Source organism: Dendrobium catenatum, unplaced genomic scaffold (genome assembly GCF_001605985.2).
Source record: "Dendrobium catenatum unplaced genomic scaffold, ASM160598v2 fragScaff_scaffold_853, whole genome shotgun sequence".
In the NCBI taxonomy this organism is placed as follows: domain Eukaryota; kingdom Viridiplantae; phylum Streptophyta; class Magnoliopsida; order Asparagales; family Orchidaceae; genus Dendrobium; species Dendrobium catenatum.
In genome coordinates this window covers 2,794,657-2,818,270 of record NW_021319315.1, presented here as the reverse complement: position 1 = coordinate 2,818,270, position 23,614 = coordinate 2,794,657, and the positions used below count along the sequence as shown (strand labels likewise).

General features: G+C 35.4%; 2 protein-coding genes across 4 annotated transcripts in view; both read left to right on the top strand.

Annotated features, from left to right (window-relative positions):
• Positions 1-1,619, top strand: part of LOC110110368 (synaptonemal complex protein ZEP1) — a 38,700-nt gene extending 37,081 nt beyond the window's left edge. For both annotated transcript variants that reach the window (XM_020841800.2, XM_020841802.2), the window contains 2 exons: positions 971-1,121; positions 1,290-1,619. In XM_020841800.2, the coding sequence (XP_020697459.2) occupies positions 971-1,069 (99 nt within the window). In that variant the 3' untranslated portion in view covers positions 1,070-1,121; positions 1,290-1,619. The remainder of the gene's footprint in view (positions 1-970; positions 1,122-1,289) is intronic.
• Positions 1,620-3,034: 1,415 nt separating this feature from the next.
• The window catches only part of LOC110110359 (copper-transporting ATPase PAA1, chloroplastic), a 52,376-nt gene continuing 31,796 nt past the window's right edge, over positions 3,035-23,614 (top strand). Inside the window, exons 1-8 of one of the 2 annotated variants that reach the window (XM_020841784.2) lie at positions 3,035-3,592; positions 3,676-3,729; positions 3,935-4,088; positions 8,586-8,660; positions 9,011-9,138; positions 15,792-16,025; positions 16,355-16,453; positions 16,611-16,760. In XM_020841784.2, coding sequence (XP_020697443.1) covers positions 3,155-3,592; positions 3,676-3,729; positions 3,935-4,088; positions 8,586-8,660; positions 9,011-9,138; positions 15,792-16,025; positions 16,355-16,453; positions 16,611-16,760 — 1,332 coding nt within the window. In that variant the 5' untranslated portion in view covers positions 3,035-3,154. Of the gene's footprint in view, positions 3,593-3,675; positions 3,730-3,934; positions 4,089-8,585; positions 8,661-8,857; positions 9,139-15,791; positions 16,026-16,354; positions 16,454-16,610; positions 16,761-23,614 lie in introns of both variants that reach the window. The other variant, XM_020841782.2, reaches the window with a different exon arrangement.

Below are 23,614 nucleotides of genomic sequence, written 5' to 3'. Positions count from 1 at the left end.
ATACGACCCTTCCTCTCCACTAACCATACTCGAACTCCTCACATGCCCGAGCAGTTGCAGCTTTCGTCTAGCAAAGCCTCCGAGCTCCCTCTCTATTTTACGCAAACCACCCTCCCTATTCAATGACTACAGCCGCTGCTCCTACTCAGCGGAATACTCCACTCACTCTCTCAGCTGCTCCAACACTCAAGCCTTACGACACTATACGTTTGATACTACGTATTTGTTCAACGACTAGTCTTAATCGAAAGTTCTTTCTGTTATTGAGAGTGGTAATTAACTATAGGGGCTTGTGCCTATAGAAATCCAAAACTTAGATCTTAAAGTCCTCGCTAAGAGGGCAAAATTTCTGGGTAGTGTCTTATCTCTATCTAATCTGTCTTCCGAAAATTCCCCTCTGAACTTCATCCATAAAACTCTCCCCGAATATAATGCGGAGAGGCCGGGGCTCAAAAGCTCAAATTTTCGGAGCCCACAACTCATTTCTTTGATTGATTTGATCTGTTGAGGCATTTTTGAAGTTCAGCATGGTAAGTAGGTTTGTTAGGAAATGCAAGGCCTTCATATATTTTGCATGTTGACATTGGTTTAGAGCCTTAAATGTATTTCTTGCCAATATTTCACACAGAAACACTTACGTAGCTTTGGGGAATAGAAAATTGCATTTAATTTGCATGCATACTTCGCAAGCAAATGTTCTATGCTCTTTATAGTCTCAGAGGATATGGTTCTGGACCATGAAAGGATCTGAAGTAGCTTTATTTCATTATTCTTTATGTTGCTTTGTTAATGATTTGCTTTCAGAGTAAATTGAAGTTACTGGTAAAAGAAACTTTGATATTAACCTCTTCAATTTACTCACGTCCTTACGTTGTGTCAATATGAACTATACATGCGTCAATGACATTGCTTGCTTTGTTATTTTATGCAAGAAACTCATATCTCCCGCTTAAGTATCGTTTTTATGCAGATCACAAGTGGACCTCAATCCCATCCTGACAATATACGTGATTTGTTTGCTGAAGGCTCTTTGAATCCTTACACAGATGATCCTTATGCCTTTGGGTGAAAGGCAAATCTACATTGATGCACTTTTGTATTCTCTTCTATCTTTTCTGAAGGCAAGTGAAAACATTTAATGAAATCATAATGCCCTGACACATGATTGTGCATGCTTAACGCAAAAAAATTGATTGAAATGGGTCCTAAAGCATTCATATATATTTTTTTCACGTTGCTTATGAATTAATTTAGTTGGTCTATTTGCTAATCTTTGTCCCTTACTGCAGGTTGCCAGGAAGCACCCCCACAAGCATATCATCTCTTCAACACGCTCCAGTGAAAACTTGTCCGGATCTAAGAAGCTTGCTACAAAAAATCTATTCAATTTGTTGATTTTTTTTTTCGTCTATTGCAGAGCTCCCAAAACTTTCTTATCTGCACAATTTATCAGAGAGATTTATATTGATTTTCATCTGTGATGCATTAATGCTTGCTTTTGTAAATGTATCACTGATATGTCGTTCCCCGGCACTTGTATACAGTAGGCGGGTCAAACCGCATCCTTCTTACACCGCCTAAGGGAGGGGCCCACGTTCAATTTATTTGAATTTAATTAATATCTTATATTAGGAAAGTAAATTTAATTAATTAAAAAAATTTGATATCTTTTGAATTAATTAAATATTATCTTATATTAGGAAAGTGAATTTACTTAATTAAAAAAATTTGATATCTTTTGAATTAATTAAATGTTATCTTATATATTAGAAAGTTTTTAAGGAGGTGGAGGGTTATTTAAAGGGCATGAAGGGGTTAGGGCTAGACACGCTTCAGTTATTGCTTATTGTAGTCTTTTTGGCGTATTGGGCCTAGACTCTTGTCTAGAGATTTGGGAGAGACAATCCTCCTCTCGAATAGAGGATCAATTGTATCTTTTCTTCTAGCTTATTGTGCTTTGAGTATTTAATCAAGTTCTATTATTTTCTTGGTTGTTTCATCTCCGATCTTGGATATTTTCGTTGTTTTTACCAATTTCGTATTAGGGTTGCTTGCGAACTCAAGTAGATTTGATAGGATTACTTGTGAACTCAAGTACTTCCTATCAATCACCTCTTCATTTTCTGTGGGATCACGTGTCTCAGTTTAGATCGCTGAGATCTAAATGAGCTAGAATCATGGTAATGCTTTGTAAAGCTAGTGATGGCATGGTTAAAGGTCCGTTTGAGGTAGTTTTTGCATTTTTCAAAAGAATGGTCTCAGCTTTATTTCTTTATAACTTTATTATCATTTTTTAAATATTTCTTTGATGCTAAATTTGTTTTTATAATCTGATTTGTTAAAATGTGGACGGTAAGAAAATTTATGTTAAGTTCGAAGTAAAAACAATTATTATACTCACAAACATTTTCAAGAAAAAATATTTGAAGTTTGGCTGGTATGTCTTTTTATTCAATTTGAAGTTGTCTTTTGAAGAAAAATTGTCTTTCAAATATGAGTTCAAAGAAAAAATATGTTCTTTTTATTCAATTTGAAGTTGTCTAATGATCTTAGGCCTTAGCTTGGCCTTGTGCTCTTCACACCAGGAGTCATGATACTAGTTAAGAACTCAATAAATCTAAATGGAGAAAAAAAAAGTGCTCGATAATAGAGGAAAACAAAGATAATAGATGTTATTAAAAAAGAATTAAAAATTAGAAAAAAAGATAGTGATAATAAAAAGATAATTGGAGGATAACGCTTGCATTGTAAAAGGACCGGTTACCTGGATGGGTTAGAGATTAGAGGATGTTATTTCCTTTGTATTAAGAATTCAAGTAGTATTTTTTATTATTTAATGACCAACGTTCCACATTTAAAAAAAAAATTTCCATATGCGATTACGGATTATTTTTTCTAGGTGCAGCATCTTTGACTGGCTGCACCTTGGCAGAAGAAGCATGCGTTGATAACTACTAAAATAAAGACTCCTTTGTCAAACAGGAAGTTAATAGGAGCTTTGAATCTAACCAAAAGTGTTCCTTTACGTAATGGCAGTGTATCATTTTGCTAGTCCTAAAGAAAAATTAAGGCAGGACGCCAAACACCCGTTTACGCAGACTTCAAAAAATTTCAGAGCAAGGCCAAGCGCGAAGTCCAGCCAAAAGGAAAATCGATGGAGGTACCGGCTGTTGCCACCATCCCCGTCTTCACGTTCTCTAGGATCGTAAAATTCAACACGAAGCCCTACTTTAGCCGGCGTCTCCCCCAGCACCCTCTCCCGCAATGCCGGAGCATGTCCGCCGGCCCATCCAGGCCATTCGGGAGCAACATCGATCACCGAAGATACAGGGAACTGATGTTGTTTTCCTACGTAGGAAACGTACTGCGGAATGCCCCTTCTCTCGCTCAGGAATCCGGTGGACTAGCTCGCCTCTCTTCGTTATCTTTTTCCACCGCCGCCAGCGGTGGAGGCGGTGGTGGAGAGAGTGGCCGCGGGCTGGGTGGAGGCGGCGGCGGATCTGGCAGTGGAGAGGGTCGGGTGCTATCCCTTGCTGTGGAGGCCGAGGAAGGCTCGTCGGCAGGGCCTGATGTTATTCTTCTAGACGTTGGAGTAAGGGTTTTCCTGCCTTCGTTTTCCACGAACGATTTGATACTTTTAAATCTTTGGAGGTCATTCGTATGGTTTTGTTGTAGGGAATGTCTTGTGGTGGATGCGCTGCCAGTGTTAAGCGCATTTTAGAAAGTCAAGTAAGATTTCGGCATTTTTTATCTGTTATGAACTACAGCTTTTTTTACTTCTACTTCATCTTTTTTTGGTATAATATTTTGACCACTGGAATCAAACATACGTCGAAAGTTGAAACTGGTAACCGTGCTTAGTGGTTTAGTTAAAAGGTAAGGGATCAGTGATTTTGATGAATGGTAGCATGTTGACCAATGTCTGTGTTCTCAGCCTCAGGTATCGTCAGCTGCGGTTAACCTTGCTACCGAGACAGCAGTTGTGTGGGCCGTCCCTGAAGGTGAGGTCAAGCATAACTGGCAAAAGCAATTGGGCATGAAACTTGCATCCCAATTGACAACCTGTGGATTTAAGTCAAATATTCGAGGTAATGAAATGAATAAATTCATTGATTGTGGATTTCTCTCGTGTGAATGAAAGTTGGTTATTCCATCCATCTGTAGCCGCCACAGTCAATAACTTCATTTAATTACGAATGGTTGCTAGTTATTTTTCTAGTTGCTTTAAACACGTAGATGCCACAACATAGCTTCCGTTAGTATCAGGTATGGTGTAAGTCGCAAAATCATGTTTGGAAGAATCATACATTCATTCGCTAATTTTTTGTGTCCTGTTGTTGGTTGTTTACTCCATCTCTGTGTAGCTGCTACAGTCAATAACTCCTAGGAATGCTTGTGGTATGTGTTATCTCATTTCTGTACCCGCGGTTACTATCCGCCACCTCCTGTAATAAATTTGTCAATTCATTTATTCAATATGAATTCTAAAGTAATTATATATATATATATATATATATATATATTCGCCCGTTTAACATCTAATCTATTATATAAATAATTAAAAGCTAAATTTTTTACATTGCATATTGATTTTTTAGACTCCTTATGGACCTCTTTATATCTTAATTTTTCGAGCTTTTATATCTAAATCAATTTTTATAATAAAACTTCTTATTTGTTAATCTTTTTTTACACATTTTAATTCCATCACAACTATGTTTATTATTAGGAGATTTTCTTTTTGATACTCCTAACACATCCTTTGCATTATTCTTAATATATCTAGCTATTTTTTCTTACATAATATATTAATATTATAAGATCTTGAATAATACTCAAAAAAATATTTTTGTTAGTGTTATTTAAATGACTCAATCTAATCTTAGAACATCATTTTATTTTATTTTTCATATTTCGTCCCTTCACATTAAAATTCAAAATTAATAAGCATTGTTGGGTACATAAACATTCACTCATAACAACTTTACAATATTTTTAATATAAATGTTCTATTTTTCTTAGAAGAAAATAATAAATCTGAGTTTTATTATTTTCATTTTTATAAGTGATGAGATATTTTTCTCTTTTCTTAAATATGGTATCAATAATTACAAAATCATAAGCTCGAGTAAAATCTAATATGGTCTTATCATCTTCATTAATCGCTTTAAACCCATAGCCACCATGAATGCTTTTAAAATCTTCTACATCTCTACTAATATGTCCATTTAAATCTTTTGTATTAATTTTTCTAAGTTATTTCAAAATTTTAATTTTGAACACATATTCAAACCTTCTTCATAAGCATGAGTACTTATAATATTAATAATCTTAGCAACAACAACAATTTTTAAAATTATAATTATATCTCCAATTCTGTTAATTTCAACAAAATCATCTTTTAAACTTTTATATATAATCACTCATACATCATTTCTAATATGACTCATATCTAAATACAATAGTTTAATCCTATACTATCAATCTCCTTAGTTTTCTCTCCAACCCATTTAGTTTCCTGAATGCATAGAATATTTATCTTCATATGAATCAATTATATTAATTTGCATGTAAGTGAACTTATATTCTAAGTTCCTATTTTAATTCTAATTTCATGAACTAAGCTTCTTGACCACATCCATCCCTGATGTGAGAATCCTTGCTTGTTTAACATTGCACCCGAGCACCGTTGCAACGACCTTCACACACTTCTCGTTGTATTCAGATTGTACAATGCATCGTTTCAGGGAACACTCTAGTATTAACACAGAGTATTAAAGGATTCATTTCATGATTATTCGATAATTTTATACTAGTTATTGACTACCTAACACATCGATCCACTTTTCTCATCTAGAACTTGGGATTTGGCAATGACTGTGTTTTTGGAGCTCATGTACAAAAAAAAAAAAAAAGTTCTGAAGGACATGAAGTGATTCAGCAAGTTAAGCGATCTCAAGTCAAAATAAATTGTCTTTGAAGCAATTTGAGTTTATTTTTATTTGAATAAAAATCATTAATGACACAATAATATGTCGATGTGCTCCATAACTAATTAAAATGCATAATTGAGGCATTAAATATTAAACTCACAATGAAAGAGACTTTTGAGTATGATTCTAAATTTTAATTAGTATTTTCAGCACATTTGTTTAAAATAAAAATTATTGTTGGTCAAAATCCTCAAATAACTTATCAAGAATTCTCAAAGCAAACCTTGCGTTATTTGGATGATTGATGTTTTGTTGCATCGTTGCTGGTTTACTAGTCAATTCTTTTTTTGCCGCTATTTGTGGAAATAAGTTTATATCATTTTTTAAGGTGATCATACTATTCTCTAGTTTATGGGTGCTTTGTCTAAGTTTATTTTCTAAAGATGCTACTCTTTTCATCATCACCGATTGGCTATGGGCAATGGGCAATCTACTCTTTAAATTGATCATTTAGACAAGATCTTCAAAATCATCTGATTTATTTTGAAGTGAGTGTCATGATTGCAAACAATAATGATGCAACAACATAATATGATATCTAAATGATTTTATCAGAAGCAAATTAGCAAATATTACTATTAAATAATTAATTTCCTTCCACTATAAAATGAATTTCAATGAGTATGCATAAATTAACTCAATTCTAGATGATTTGGCATTAAATAGAATAATCTTAATGGAGTACTAAGTTTACTCACATGTAAATCTCACCTAGCGATGTAATTGTATGACTATGACTTGGATATTTTATGGAGATTAACTAATCATTATATTGTTGACTTACACGATTTGTTACAAATATGCAAGTATTCTAATATTAGCGGAGTTTATGCCTTATCTTAGAAGTGTTAAATGCCAGGAGTTGTGATATCCTTATAGGTAAAAGATCTCCTTATGGCCGTCAAGGTTGATAGTTAGTGACAAGTGGCTGAAGTAGTTGGGCATGAGTGCAGGAGGTCGCTCACTTCAGCATGTATGGTAAATACCAGTAATAGGGATTTTAGTAGTTAATGATGTTGATTGGAGTGAGATTGTGTGGCGAAGGACAGAGTCACTATAATGGAGTCTGTCAGGCTAGATGCGCTGGGAAATTGCAATGTACAATGGAAGAACACCTGGCTGTTTAGAATAGATGAGTTGAGGTTGATGTAGTGTGCAAATGCGGAGTAGGCTGTAGCTAGTAGTAAGCATGGTGCTGTAAGCGCGAGGTTGCAAGCTTTAGATTGCGGGTGTAGCTAATTACAAGGCGTTGCTGGCATGGGGGTTGTCGGTCACGACTTGCGAGTAGTGCAATAAGTTTTGCTAGCATGCGGAGTGCACATATATGCTGTGGGGTGGTGATAGGGTTTGCGGGTGAATTATAAGAATGTGAGGAATCAAGTTAGCAAAGAAAACAATTTGGGATTTTCAAAAAGCAGAATTTAGGAACTTCATGTCAAAATTGATGGTGAGGGCTAGGAGAAACTTAATATGCACAAATTGTATCTTAAGAGCACTAGAGTAGTTTTACAAATAATCAAATTTCATTCATTTCTCAATTAACTATAATAAATTTGAAATGGTGGGTCTCTAATTGATGGAATTAGGGTTACAAGGTTAGACCAATAATTTGAAAGTAAATCTAATCATATGCAATACTAACAAACATTCCAATTCAAAACATCCATTATTCAAAAGAAGACAACTGAATCTAATAAAATAAATCAAATTAAAATTAAAAGAAATTTGGCATAAAGTGGGTTCAATTTAGTTCTACTATGGCTTGATTTAATTCTTTGTAATTGGCCTATGGCTAATTAGGCTTTTGTGAGGTGGCTTAGCTTGATTGGTGGCCTGTTCTACATCAAGATGGCGATGGGGACTAGTTTTGTTAGTGATGATGAGAATTATTAGTTTGGTTTATGCTTTTATGGATTTGACTTTTATTTCTCTACTTTAAATGAATTACATCTCACATGTTCTAGTTTTTCAAACTTTTTAGTTAATTTTATGTCTTTTATCTTTTTTTTTTCTCATATAATGAGTATTATTTTATTTCAGTTCTGCTATATTATATTTTTGGTTATATTTTAACACTATGTAATAGTGTTTAATTTTTATATCTTAAAATTTATATTAATTTATCACCTCTTTCAATTGGTGCGCATCGAGTTAGGTGCTATGGTTCTAGGGAGCATTTCTGCCATGGTCTGGTATGCATCATCAACAACAATGGGGGATACTATATTAGGGATGTTAGGACTTGAGAATGGTGTCTACTGAAGATAATGTGTTAAATAATTAAACTTAGCAGGTATTTGCATGCATATCAGGTTGTATAAGATGCACAAGTATGATTAGAGTGAGATGAAATTAAGCTAAAAGTTATATAAAATTTTTTTGGTATACTAGAGTGAACACCACATTTAACACTTAGTAGATATGAATGGAAAAGAAGGTTTTTCAAAGCTTACCCCCAATTATTTGTGATAAGGCTAATGAATATTATAAAGTCTTGGTCTTCTAAATTTTCAATCTATTATTACATAGTATTTGTTACATTACTTCTCTATTTTATTATGCATGCGTGGTGAAGGCTGGTTCTCTGTGTAGATTCTGCAAGAGAAAGTTGGTATAAAGTTTTTGAGAGGAAGATGGATGAAAAACTTCAGCTTTTGAAACAAAGTGGTATGTATTTGGATATGCAACACGCATTAACTTTATTAGGGTACTTTTATTTGGTGGTTGACACAGCATGCTAACTGTATTTTTGTTACTAATCAATAAGTTCTATTTGGTCTTTATTTACAAAAATTGTCTATTTATGTATGTTTGTACAGTTTGTAAACTATTAAAGGTCCTCAAAAGTTATTTCTTTTCTTTAGGTCAAGATCTTGCAGTTTCATGGGCCTTATGTGCTGTATGCTTTTTGGGACATGCCTCTCATTTTCTTGGATCAAATGCACCTTCATGGGTCCATGCATTTCATTCCACACCATTTCATTTGTCGCTGTCACTGTTTACTTTTGCTGGACCAGGGCGAAGGCTTATTCTTGATGGATTGAAAAGTCTATGCAAAGGGTCACCAAACATGAATACTTTAGTTGGCTTAGGCGCTTTATCATCTTTTGCTGTCAGTGCAGTAGCTTCCTTGATGCCAAAACTGGTATGTAACTGTTTCATCCTTCTCAAAGTTTTTGTTGTGGACCATCTGGCATATTCAAAATTTTTATAGAATATAACAGACTTTGATATTTTGATATAAATCTGATCTAAGTTCATGTCTATCCAAACAGTTATCATTCTTCTGATAGGTCAGTGATAGAAAGATTTAGTTATTATTCTTTTGATAGGTCAGTGATAGAAATATTTACTTGAATAATAGCAAAATCTAAAGAAAAAAAAGTGGAAAATCTACATTGTGTCAAGCAAAAACGTACATGATTTCGGGTTATGATCCACTAAATACGCAAGGGGCTTATGACATTTTGTTTAAAGAAATAATATACATGAACATTGATGGTTAAATTATAATGGAGAAGACCTTCTTCCATACTTTTTGCTTTTTGTAAGCTGCGGCCTGTAGAAGTATTGCTAATCTAATTGCATGTATAGAACTGTTTAAACGTGAGCAATGAGGCTAGCTTTTTGTTTTATGCTTTCAATATTTAGGTCGTTTTTTGAAGTTTCTTATAAAGGCATATCATGCAAGGATTCTTGATAAGAACTTTTAAGATGGTTTGCCATTATATGTAGAGCTTGGTTTGTGTTGATGCAAGTTATTGAAAATCTCAGTTCCAGAACGAGTTCAAGTGTTTGTTTTGCAGCAAGTGGATGATATTAAGTTCCTATATTTGAAACTCACCTTTATCAGTTTTATGAGGGTTTTGAAGTTACGTTTAGTTTTGTTTTTTGTAAGTAATAACTAAAAAATTACATAAAGTTAATGAGTTGATTGTTTGCAATTTTACTTTTCCTCATATAATGTTAAGTTCAATGGGAGGATAAGTAAAAATGAAACTTGCTTCAGTCTAAACAAACTCGAGAGCTATGTTTGCTAGAAGTGAATGCAAAATAAATATTGTTAAAACCCACATCAATAAAAGTCTCTTTAAGTACTCAGATCCAACCACTTTCAAATACTTGTTCGAATGAACGTAGCCCTTAGTATTTCTACCATGAACAATTGAAGCAAGGAACCTAATCCATATGCATCCTCTTCCTAAAAAGTAGGCATCTTCAGTTTCCTCATTCTCAGATCTTCTCCATCAACCCCGCTTCCTCCAAAATTTCACATTCCCCAAAGGGTGGTTCCCCCCAATTGTGTCAATCATCCCTCCTTCGCTCGCACCAAAACCTTTCATCACAAGCCCACCTCCCTTCAAATTCAGCGCACATTTTATCATATTCAGCCCCTCTCCTTTTAAATTCGACACTCTTCGATCATAATCAAGTCCTCGCCTTTCAAATTCAGGCTCTCCTCTTTCAAATTCAACACCGCTCCACTCATGCCCAACCCCCTCTTGCCTCTCCACATACCCTCTACTCGACTCTTCCCTAGGAATAGGCTCTAGGGGAGGTATTCTCTCTTATCTCTTTCGAGTCCATCTCTTGATCTTCCCTTTGCCTTATTGGATTATAATTTTCCCCACTTCCTGGGTTGTTGGAGGTTTCCCTTGCCTCTTATGATGCTGTTTTGGATTGGCTATCGAGCAACTTCTTCAACATCTCCCATGCTAGAAAAATTTATATCCATCTTCTCGTGGATGGTTGAAATTTGCTTTTTGACATCTGAAAGTTGAGTGTGGAGATATGAAATTTCAGCTTTTAATTGTCCGATCTCCCCTTCCAACACTTATACTTTTCGTCCTGCCATGGTAACCTGGATTTAGGCTCCAATACTGAAGAGCAACAAGTTTGATGCAAAATTTGGCCTCCAATCAGCAAAAACAACAAGATCAGATACGGAACGTAGCTGTACAGCCAGCGAGGAAGACTTCTATTTCAGCCTAGGAAATTACTCTGATATTAATTTGACAAAAAACACTTGTAGATCTCAAGTAATTCCTATCAATCTTTGGAAAACAACAAAAATTCTCCACAAAGTAGATAATTTATATTATTTGATGAAAGGGAATTAGAAAATACAAAGATACAATTGATCCTCTATTCGAGGGAGGATCTATATCTCCCAAAACTCTAGACGTTGCTAGAGTCCAAAAACCTAAGAGATATCAAATTTAAGCCAAATTCAAGATGCTCTAACTCTAGGAAAACAAACTATTTAATGCATACAATCCAAAAGAAAATCTCTAAACAGTCCCTACATTCAAATTTTCCTCCTAAGTCCTTCAAAATTCCTTCCTAAACAGCTCCGTTGGATTGGGTGGTTTGGTCGGCGCGTATAGGAGAGGCGGAACTCTTTAGCCTCTGTTTGCGTGAGCCAGTCCTATATGGACCAGTTGGATTGGTCTAACATAATAGTTTTAAGTTATGAGTTTAATAATAGAAATTTCAAGAACAAAATTTTATAAGAAAGGGTGAATGTAATATCTTGAAGTTCTGTCAGGATCTTATGGGTTAACAAGTGTAGCATAATAATGTTGGAACTTTTAGAAATTACATCACTCCTTGTTGTATTAAATATAATTATGAATACTATGGGATGATTAAACAAACAATTGATTGTCAAATATACTATCATAAAATTATTGATACAACGGAAGAAAGTGATAAAGAGAGAGATATTGACCTCCGAATCCACAAATATGTTTTGGATAGGAAGCATAGGTTGGAGAAAGCCTCATCATACCTTATATGTGGTCAACTCGTTAATTTTCATCTCTTAATGATGAAATTTTATAGAAGGGCTCATTTGATAGGTTAATTCGATCAATGAGGAAGGGACCAATATAAAGTGGACACACATTTCGGAGAAATTATTCTGTGCGGTCACCGAACTGTTCAGAGGCAAATCAGGACGCGCGGTACATAGAAAAAAAATGATGTGATGCGTTCGGTGATCGCCAAGAATAATTTCTCCACATCTTGGGGCACTTAATGGAATTTACTTCAAATATATTATTGGTATAACATGCTAGTGCTTTAAGATGGAAAAAATAAATAAATCTTTAGTTTTGAGTTTTAGACTTAGATTATATTTGATAATGTGTCTTGTTGTCTGATTATACGGTTTAGGATATCATAATTAGCTTTATGCATTTAACAGGGAGTGTCAACTGTTTTAAGAAAAATCACAGCATTATGAAAGCCAGAAATGACTTTCTTGGAACTATGAGTTATTTCAGGCCTTATTTAGTTATTATTATTATTATTATTTTTTACTGTAGAAAACTATGGGCACCTTGTTTGGATAAAAATTGCTACATTGCTTTTCCATAATTTACTTTAAAAAAGCTACCTTAAAAATAAAGTTGTGAAACTGCTTCATATCAATTAATGCAATGTATCAATAATAGAGTTGTAATTGCTATAAAATAGAAAATATAATCACCCTCACCTACCTTACTTCCTTTTGTAAAATTGAACTTCTCACTTCAATATTTTCTTAAGTTCTTAGTTGTCCTCAATGCACAACCTAATTATTACACCAATTTACATAGCTAATTGAACTCTTTCTACATTAAAAATTTTACTCTTTCTACATTAAATTTTTTAATTAAATTAATGATATTAATTTAACTCTTACTTTAATTTTGAGAAAACATTGATTTGCCTCAATATTTTACCTCGACTAAACTGCTCAATTTTATCACCGCCTAAACTAACATTTGCAGTTTTAACCAACATATAAAAGAATTGAAATGATTAAATTAAATTGTATTGCTATCCTTCAGTCTTCCTTATTGAGTCGAGTTCTCATAGATCAATACATATTCTTCCTCTTCTCCGTACATACAATTGTATAAGTTAAATTAACATATTTGAATCATAATTTTCTTCTCATAGATCAACACATATTCTTTTCTTCCCTATACAATTTCCTATTTACACTATATATGCTCCTCTTTGTCTTCGAACAGGTCTTTCAATTTGTCTTCCCCCTCCTATTGCTTGCAGAAACATCAAAATCTTCCTATGATTCACCTCTCAGGCTCTCACTACTTTCTTCGATCGAAGCCACAAACTTGTCGTTATTGTTCAACTTCCTCTTTTTCCTCTGTCTCTAACTTCGTCGAATGGGAGCAAAATCTATGCACGTGTACCCCCCTTTCCTCTGCCTTTGACTTCCTCTTAGATCACACAAACTTCTCTTCCCCGTCTTCCAGTGAACGCACGGAAATACACGTAGCTCTACCTCATTGAACACTTTCCTCCCTTTGCGTCGAACAGGGAAAACCGCATGCTACTAGCTCAAGAACTTCTCTCTTCCTCTCCTCTATTTTCGACTCTTCCTAACCGAGCAAATTCGACCTTGTTCGCATGAGGAGTCACGTTTGATTCCAACCCAAAAGTTGTGTTCCATCTGCTTGATCTGCTCGCCTACGCGCCTGCTTCATTGTAGTTTGCTCGACCGCCTGCTCGCCAGCCCCTTTGATCAAATCAGTTGGGCTGGTTCGGCTGAGTCGATCCAGCCAACTATTACATGTGTATGCAGAGCCTAATGGCTATTATTTGTTTGCCTAGGGTTTCAACCATGCGCTCTTTCTACCTCACCGACAGCTCCTCTCCTCTATGAGTGACATTCTTCCCCAGTTATAAATTCGTGCCACTCTTATCCTCGCCTCTATTTGGTTGCTCTTCCTCTCGTTAGTCTCAATTCTTTCGCAGTTGCCTCACTCTTTGGATGTTCCTAGGAGCATGGTGGTTCCTCCTTGTTAGCCTGTCTCCTGTGTCAATGGTTTCTGTTAGTTCTGATGCTCCTCTTAACATCAATTCTTCAAATATTGCTCCTCTTGGTGTTCACATTCATCATTCTTTTGCTAAAATGATGAGTGAATCATCGGATTATGGATGGAAACACTCTTCATTTACTCAATTTTCTTTATTTTTTAATTTAAACTCCATTCCATCTCAACATAAGAAACAATATTCTTTTCCAAAGAAACTTGCGCTTAATCTCCTTTGAGGAGGAAATCACTGAGCTTGGGAGACCACTCTCTTTACCTATCATAGGCAAATTTTGATTGGGTTGTCTCAGCGTGGATGCCATTCATAAATTCTTGTGAATTATTTACTTGGTAACTATTCAGTTATATTTATTTATTTTGGTAACATCATTATAAGATTATCCTCAAATAGTCAAATGCACACCATATATGACTCTTCTCTAAACATATATACTATATCAATGGCTTTCTGATGCCTATGTTCAAGTGGTCTTTCATTTTGATGCATTTGTGAAAACAATAATAAGATCACTTTGATGCATTCGGGGAACCAATAATTACCTCTGTTTGGGTTACTTTTCCTCAACTTTGATTTTATTTCTTAAACCAATTAGTTTTATATTCTTTGGGTTCTATATTTGGTAAATATTTGCAAATCAATGCTGTTTTGGCAAATGAGTATACATTTTTACTCTCTGATTGTGGCTATACCTCCTCTCCTTTAATTAGTGAAGATATAGATGATCATGATGTTTCCTTATTGGAAGATTTTGACTGGAGTAGTATCAGTGATGATATTTTGGTGGATTGGTGGTCTCAAGTACTTCTTATTATACGAGGACGTAATCACAATAAAATTTATTTTGATTCTCCAGCTTTTGATCAGGCTTTAAGAAAATCCAATTGAGCTCTTAATCTCTTTTGTTGTTTTCCCATACTTCATGCATTCGCTCTTTTACGTTTTTCTTTATACTTCAGCGATTCTAGTTAATTGGCCTTGTCATATCATTTTTCTCTGTTATAATCTCACCCTTTAACTAACTTTAAGTTGCTGCGTCTTTTATCAGTGTCTGGGCCAGTCTTAATGTGGCCTCAATAAGGCTTCTTATGCTGTTAAAGAAGGCTTCATGTTGCCAAATCTAACTAATGGGCAATGCTGATGCCTGTCTGAGTTTATTACTGATCATCCTTTAGTACTCTAGGAAACACCAAGTCAGTGAGTGGATTCTTTATAGAAAAATTTCTCCTGTATTAGGTATTAATTACCATCTTCCATGCTATATATTTGGAGCTATTTCTTAAGTACAATTATCCTCACTAGCTTTGATGCAAATTCTATAAAAAATTTAGGTATTTACAATAACTACTTCAGATTCAGTGCTTAGTGATAATACCTGCTTTCCACCACCCCCACCCAACACCCCAACCTTTAAAAAAGTAATTGAAAGGCTGGTTGGAAGCAATTTTCTGTCCATGGTTCCAGCAGCGGTGGCAACAAATTTAGATGGAGTCACCATAAGAAGGTTATTTATTTTCCATTTTTTTAGCCAAACTATGTCCAGCTAATGTAAGCAACCTGAACTTGATAATTATTTCTTCTTAATTCTTCATTCAGGTTCTTTGCTGGAAAGTGATGCCAGGAACCAATCATTTCCACCTGCATAACAACATACCAAATTAATTGCCAACTGAAGCATGATAATTGAAGTAGAAAATTTACTGCATGACATTAATCTCAATCTTATTTATGTTTCTATTGTTATCATTTTAAGTCATTTAATTTTGATTTAATTTCTTCATTTAATATTTGTTTTGGTCAATATTAACTTATTAAGTATCAATGTACTTGTAACCTAGGCTTGGCCTAATTTTTTCTGTTGTCTATTTCAATCGGTTGATTTTTTTTTTTAATTCAGTTCTACTCTTATGTTATAAGTGGAGTTTTTTTAACATGGCCTTACTCATGCAGGGATGGAGGACATTTTTTGAGGAACCAATAATGTTGATAGCTTTTGTATTGTTAGGCAAAAACCTTGAACAGAGAGCAAAAATTAAAGCTACTAGTGACATGACTGGACTTTTAAATATTCTTCCTACAATGGCACGCCTTATTGTTGACAGCGGTTTGGGAGAATCATCTTATACTACCGAAGTTCCATGCAGCAGCCTTGCTGTTGGAGATCAAATTGTTGTGTTTCCTGGAGTGAGTTAAATGTACTTTTCATTTTATTCTTATAAATATAATTAGTCTGCTTGTTTTTCTTGTTCTTGCTGCACATTGATTTTGTATTTTATGGTGAATACTGTATTTGAATACATTTTGAGAATGCTGAGAGAGTTCCTTACTTCCTTTTGGGATGATTTTAAATGAAATCATACAAGAATTAATGTATAACGATAATTATTTCGTTATTGAATTGTTTCCTTTCCTTATATATATATGGATAATTAGAATTAACTTTTGTTGTTTGATGCTCGGGATATACTTGGTATAACACACCTCTTAATCATCTTCCCATTCGTATTGTACAGGACCGCATACCTGCAGATGGAATTGTTAAAACTGGTAGAAGCACTGTTGATGAGTCAAGCTTCACTGGGGAGCCCATGCCCGTAACTAAGTTACCTGGGGTACTCCTTTCTGTTTTCCTGTATATTTACCATGTATTGTTTCTATTTAATGTTTGGCTCCCTCCCGTGAACTTAATGGAACTGTTATAGTCAGTACAAATTCTCATCTTGGAAGTATTACCTTTTTGCTTGACTTTAGTTTATTTCCTTTTACCAGAATGAAGTGACAGCTGGAAGTATCAACTTAAATGGTAGACTTACCATAGAAGTTAAAAGGCCAGGTGGTGAGACTGTGATGGGAGATATAGTTCGCTTGGTGGAAGAGGCACAGGCAAAGGAAGCTCCTATACAACGGTTGGCTGACAAGGTCCTGACTTCATTTGTATAGTATTTTGCTTACCGCGTAGGATTAAAAGTCTCATAGTTATATTCAGCTGTTTCTACTTCCTAGTGTTTTTATATATTTCTTCAATTAGATTTTGCAAGTTGGCATTTCTGACATGAAAAACGATGATAAACTCCTGGCATATAGCATGGAGGTGACCCACATACTCAATTTGGATCTAGGAAGCACTTGGCAACTACGGAGGATGTGTCACCACCCGAGCACAAAGGAAGGCAGTACAATAATTACAAGGGGATTTTTCCTTAAAACGTTCATTAGGGCCTTGCTTGGATTTAAGGAAGGTGAAAGAAAGGAAATGAAATCTCAGCAATTTGTTGGTTGATTGTTAATTTGCAGTTAATGATTTGAGCGTTTCAGCACTTTTCATTCATTTCCTTTAACTCAAATTTCAAGCATCCAAACACGGCGTAACCATTCAAAAGAAATCTATATGTACATGTAACTAAGGTGGATAAAGGCCTAAGTATCTTGGCATCACTAATACAACATTGAGCATGACAATGTTAAAATGGACAGTGCATTAAAATCAATCTTAGAATTATGTAGAACAAACACATCACCTTAGAATACTGATTACAACATAAAATGATGCGCTTATGACAACATACCACAAGACTATATTACTTGGATCAAGAGAACTCTCAATTGGACTCATAATTAACTTTGTTCACTAACATTCAATTATTCTAAATATAAGCTATAAATCCCCATTTTTAGAAATAGGGTTACAAAGATTACTATATATATATATATATATGGTGGTAGGCTGTATACTTTAACTCGAACCTTCAGGATTTTCATAACTTTTTTCGATCCAATGCGCTATATGTTTGATCTTGAACATGCTAAAATTAAAAAGTAAATATAATCCTATTCAAAATCAAATCCAATCATAACAAAATGATCAAATTTAGTTTGATGTTGTCCAAAAGGATTATTCAACCTAGCATAATTTGCACTTAATGGCAAATTACTCGAGCATGTTGACACAATTTTCATGTCGACCCAACCCGGATCGAGTCGAATTGGGCCCAAACAGACCCGATTTAGCTTGATCAATTCAATTGAGCCTCGTCAAACCCAAATCGATTTCAATCGGACTCAAATTGGGTTCCAATTAAACTTAATTAAATCCATTTAAAATCAAATGGACTCGGATCGACCCAAATCGGTATGAATCGAACTCGATTCGTGCTCAATTTTAGCCCAATTGATCAAATATGGACTCAATTGACTTCCCTAATCAGGAAATCTAAATCTAGGTTTGAGATTAACTTGGAATTCGCTCCTTGCGTGCTGTCTTCACGTCAAATCCACCGATTTCTATGGCTATAGCAGGGATTGGGTAGTAGGAGATCATATCAAGCATAGCAAGGGTTATTTCGTGTATAGAGGAAGTTGAGTGAGAGGACGGCGTCTTCTTCCTTCGTGCATCCAAAATCGAAAGAGGAGCATAAGGTATTTGGTTGATTCATGCTTCTTGCGTGCGTTATATCCAAATAAAGTTAAGTGAGAGAGCAATCTTCTAAAATTGAGATGTAATTAACCCAAGCAAAAGCAAGTGCACAAACCGAGAAAAAACAGGCATTTCTAAAATTCCCAAAGACCAAATCACCCCTGAGCTTCTTAAATTCAAAAGATGAAAATATTAGCCAATGTTTTAATAATTACAAAGAAATCACTAGTCTAATCAAAAGTATTCTCAAGTAACGAATAATTGAGATGTAATTAACCATAGGGACTTGCCCTTATGGTGTATGTATCCCTGAATAAAATAAACCATATTCAACCAAATATTAAATAGGAGAAAATCTCTGTTAAAAATATAAAATTGTGAGTTTTATTATTGAGTCCATAATGAAATAATATTTTTATCCTTCGGGATAATATATTATTTTCTATGTCATGCTCGATAAGAATATATCACAATCCGTTGAGAATGACAAAATTTTTCCAAAGCGGTATAATCCTTAGTTTCTAAATTAAATGTTTGCACCAACCATAGTATATATAACCATATAATATCGTGAATTTCTCTAGATTTACATAGATTTAATATTTGAAATGGGCTTTGTGCTCATCTGATATCTATAACTGGCATTATGCCCAGCTTATGTCTATATTGGCCTTAGTCCCATCTGATGATAATATGGATTAATTTCTATACTTCATAAAAACCTAACCTTATTTGCAGAAGTTTGGAGAAGATGGCTTCAGAGTGCCAATCATCCAATTATTTCCCATTTTTTGTTTAGGAAGGATTAGACCTCCTCAACATAGGCACCTTTCACTCTTCATGATAAATCTGCTCTTATTTTCTCGGAAACCGGGAATTTCAAATAACATATTTGCTTTTTCTCTATTGCGAGTAAGTTTTTCTTTTGTTGTTTTAGACTTGAGATTATACATAGGTTTATGTCATTTGATTAGATTGGTGATCCTTTTGTCGTTCATCTTAATCCATTTCATATTCTTATCAAATTGTTTCTAGAAGTAAATTACCCTAGACTTTTCTCACTATGATCTTACTGAATGAATGGCTATCCAATTCTTATGTTAAAGTGGTTTCTTCACTTTGATATATCTGAGGAACCATCTGCCACTCCGATTTAGTTCACTACTTCAATCAATCCACTTTATATTATTTAGGTTCTATTTTTTGTAAACTTTTTGATGAAAAAAAAAAAAAAACATTAAGATTGCAAAATAATAAGATTTGTCTTCATTTAAAATGACAAAACACACTAAATAGGACACAACAAAGCTTCTAACAACTCTTAGAAGCCACCTCAAATTATAATAGGACAAGACACGATGCAACTACCTTTCAACTTGTCATTTTTAAAGAGAAGAAAGATACAGATGAGGCGGGAACCGTGGATAGAGAAGAAGGGGTTAGAAGACTGAGAAGAAATAATTGAGGGGAAGGGGAAAGGAGGCTAGCTCGTGTTGACTGTAACGGCAAAATCACCGACCAAAATCTACCGACATACCCGATCGGACACGATGATTCGCCCACCGACTTACCCACCGCCTCACTCACGAAATAATGAGGCGGGAACCGTGGATAGAGAAGAAGGGGTTAGAAGACTGAGAAGAAATAATTGAGGGGAAGGGGAAAGGAGGCTAGCTCGCAAGCTAGAAAACTCACAGGTTTTACATTCCACAAATCATCAATCATAAACTCTCCATCTCTCTCAAACAACCCTTTTTATTGGGGAGAAAATAAAGGGAAAGAACAATAAATATAGGGAGTTGATGCACCTCCCAAAACAATCATAAAAACTCCTCAAAATTTGAGGTAAAATTGAATCCGAAGGGGCACCCGCCGTGGGGAAACCGGAGCATCAAAACAGCCCCAAAAATAGGGGAAAACCAAAGCATCAAGGGAAAAAAAAAGAAGCAACAGCACAATTGCTAAGCAGGAGGGAAAACCGAAGCACCAAGGGGGGAAAAACAAAGCATATTTTCATCAACCATGGGAGGGAAAACTAAGAAATTCATACAGCTGATTGGAGGGGAACTGAAGCATCATGTGCCTGTATGGGGGTATGGCTCACCTGCATCACTTATGTAGGTGGATGTTCCGATTTCCCGTAGCGGCTAAGGGCCTCATTGAGATGTATGTTACTATTCCTCTTCAAAAGATGGTTTGGATTGATTCATTCTCATGTGTGCATTGGTAGAAGATTAAAGTTAAAGACATACCTTTGGGTTGTTCTTCGTTAAAACAATTCAAACTGTTTTAAGGCTCACCTGTGCTGAGAAAATTATCTTTTATTGGTCCTTACTCATGAAGAATAGGAGCATTCGAATGATCAGCCTTTTCCTTCAAGCGTAGTAGATGTAGTTTTTCTTATTTATGTTTCGGCTTACACTCATAGCTTAGAACAAACTTTAGATCCTTTCATGGAATCAGAGCCTTCCTTCATTGTCCTTAGCCATATGGATGTGGTTGGGACCTCATCTACTTGCAAGGTCATTGATCTTGATCCTCCTAATGTGTTGTTCACTCATGATCATCCTATTCTTAAGGATATTGGTGTCCAAGACTATGAGTAGCATTATGATTGTGATGGTAATAGTACCTAGCACTAGTTGATTAAAGGTTTCAAATTATGTTTGCCAGGGGAAGAAAAAAATTCTTTAATCACAAAGATTTACCACGTTACAAGCACGATACATTAAATGAGCATTTTTTGGAAACCGGTGGCAATTAAACTGCGATCTTGCTATTTTTGGTTGAACGCTTAGGCTCTAGGGGATGGTTGTTAGATGAAAATCAAAGGGGTGATAAAGGGATGACTTCATGAATCAGATGACGGAAATTTGACGTGTAATTTTTTTTCCAAATAAAAAATTATTTATCTAAAAAACAGCCCTCTAATTCTCTATTTATAGAAGTAGGATCATACTTGTCAATGATGAATAACACACCATGGCGTAAAATTTTTCTTAGAACTATGACACAGTACACGGTGCGGTGCATGCCATTTTAAACATTGCATATAACATAAAATAATTATAAAAAAATATGTTTGAATATGAAATACCATTAATATGATTTCTTTCGGTAACTATGGGAGAGTGTATTCATGAGTTTTGCTTAGTTAAATATGATGAGGACATCAGAAGATGATGTAGACACACAAGCAAGAAAAGCGACACAAAGAGAACAGTGGATAGAAATTAAACCAGATTCTATTAAAATAGTAGCAAACAACTAAAACATTCAAAATCCAACAAGAAAACACTAAGAGATTTTAAAGAAACAAAGAAAGAAAAAGCAACGCTATCCTCAGACAACCGTCAGAGCGGGTTCCTCACATGCATCGAATTGTAGGTTAAATAAGATAAGTGCATAGTGCTAGCGATGGTCCACCACTGCAAGATCATCCAATTCTCCCAACAAATGCTTTCAAGTCAACCAACAATCACCACCAAAGCTCAAGAAGAAGGATACAGATGGAGTGGAACTCGCGGAGAGACGAAAGAGGTTAGAAGCCAAGACGAAAGGTTGGAAAGAGCTCGCAAGATTTGCGGAGGGGATGAGAAAGAAGAATGGAACAAGCTCGCTAGCTTTTCCAATAACCCGCAGGTCAATAGAAAATATGCTCAAATAATCAACTCTCTTCCTTCACAATAACTTCTCATATTTATAGGCAAGATAGGAGAATACCATTAGTCACATACATTAATTTTCCATAAGAACCCAAGCACCAAGTTTATGGAATTTCCCATTTGCTTTTCACGGAAAACCAGCCCAGCTTAAGAAACCGAAGGAGCAAACCACAGGAATCAAGGAGGCCGCACGGAACCAAGGCGCCAAAGCCACGGAAACTTCCCCAGGCTCGGAAAACCAGCAGCCGATGAAGGAACCAAGGAGACAATGCTCGGAAACAACAACCCCACATGAATTCAAGGCACGGAATTCAACCATCATTTAAAACAAGCCACGGGTTCCCAAGAGACAAGAAGGGGAAGGAGAAGGGACAAGTCCACCCCAAAATTGAATCCTTCATAATGAGCCACCTTTTGAACATTAATGAGCTACTAAACTTCAGCTCAAACAACTAAGGGAATGAGCTCAACCCCAACTTTCTCCATTTATCACCAAAGGCTCCAAACAACTAACCCGTGAACCAGCAGCAGCCAAAGGACCAATCGAGCCAGCAAACCAAAGGTCTACCAAGCCCTATGCACAACCTACCATGTTCATTGGATGCTTTTCCATCATTAGATAGCTAAAAAAAGAAAAGAACTTAAAAATATACTATTGTTCAAATAAAAATAAAATTGCAGAAATATTTGATAGCATCAGAAGATCATTGATCTACGACCACGTTCTACTTTTGATTATTATTGTATTTGATATATATTATTTTATGTTTTATGAGTCGTTTGTATTTCTTTCTGTTTATGCCCTTGCTTAAGGGCCTCGTCATGTGTTTGCCTAAAGGACAATTGTGTCTTTTTATTTTTTCTTCATGTATTTGGCTATTTAAGCTTTCTCCCTCCTCTTGGAGAGGGGATGATGATTATTGAAAATGAAATTCTTCTCTTTGTGTTCTCTTTGTGAGTTCATATGTTCTTGATCTCTTGGTGAGTTCAACTATCATAGATCTCTATGTGAGTTCTATGAAAAGCCCAAGGTGAGGGCAAAAGCAATACCCGCTAGTCGTTGGAAGCGTCCTCGACTCGTGGTTTATTTTATCTTATTGTTTTCTTCTTCAACTCTTTTTTTCCTCCTCCCCACGCCAAGCCCTACCCTAGATCCATTCATCCACCGCTTTATCCACTAGCTTCCTCCACTACAACCCAAGCTCCATCAAGAAACCCCCAAACCAGACGGCAAGCCCCCTCTTCATCCTTTGGCCGCCTGCCACCACCTTGCCCCAAGCCATGATGAACATGTCAATCATCATAATGGCTCTTTGATTGTGACCTAGCAATAAATAAAGGAGTTACTGATTTTTTGAATTTCAAAATTTGAAATTCAAAAACTTTTCATATTTGCAATATTCCAAATAAGGAAAGATTTTAGATTTGAATCCAATTCAAATTTCATTGGGAGTAGAGCTATTAGTTTCCCTCTTACTTGATTTCACTTATTTGGAAAGCATTGAATCTCCCCCTAACCCTCTCCCTCCTCCTCATTGCCGCCGGCACTAAGGCTTCTGATAGGAAACACTTGGATTTCCAAGTGTTTCTCACCAAAACCCAATAGATCTAGGATGAAAACTGCTGTCCACACAGTAAAAACAGCCAAAAACAGTGGAATCTGAGAGAATACGAAGGAGAAAACGTAAGAAAAA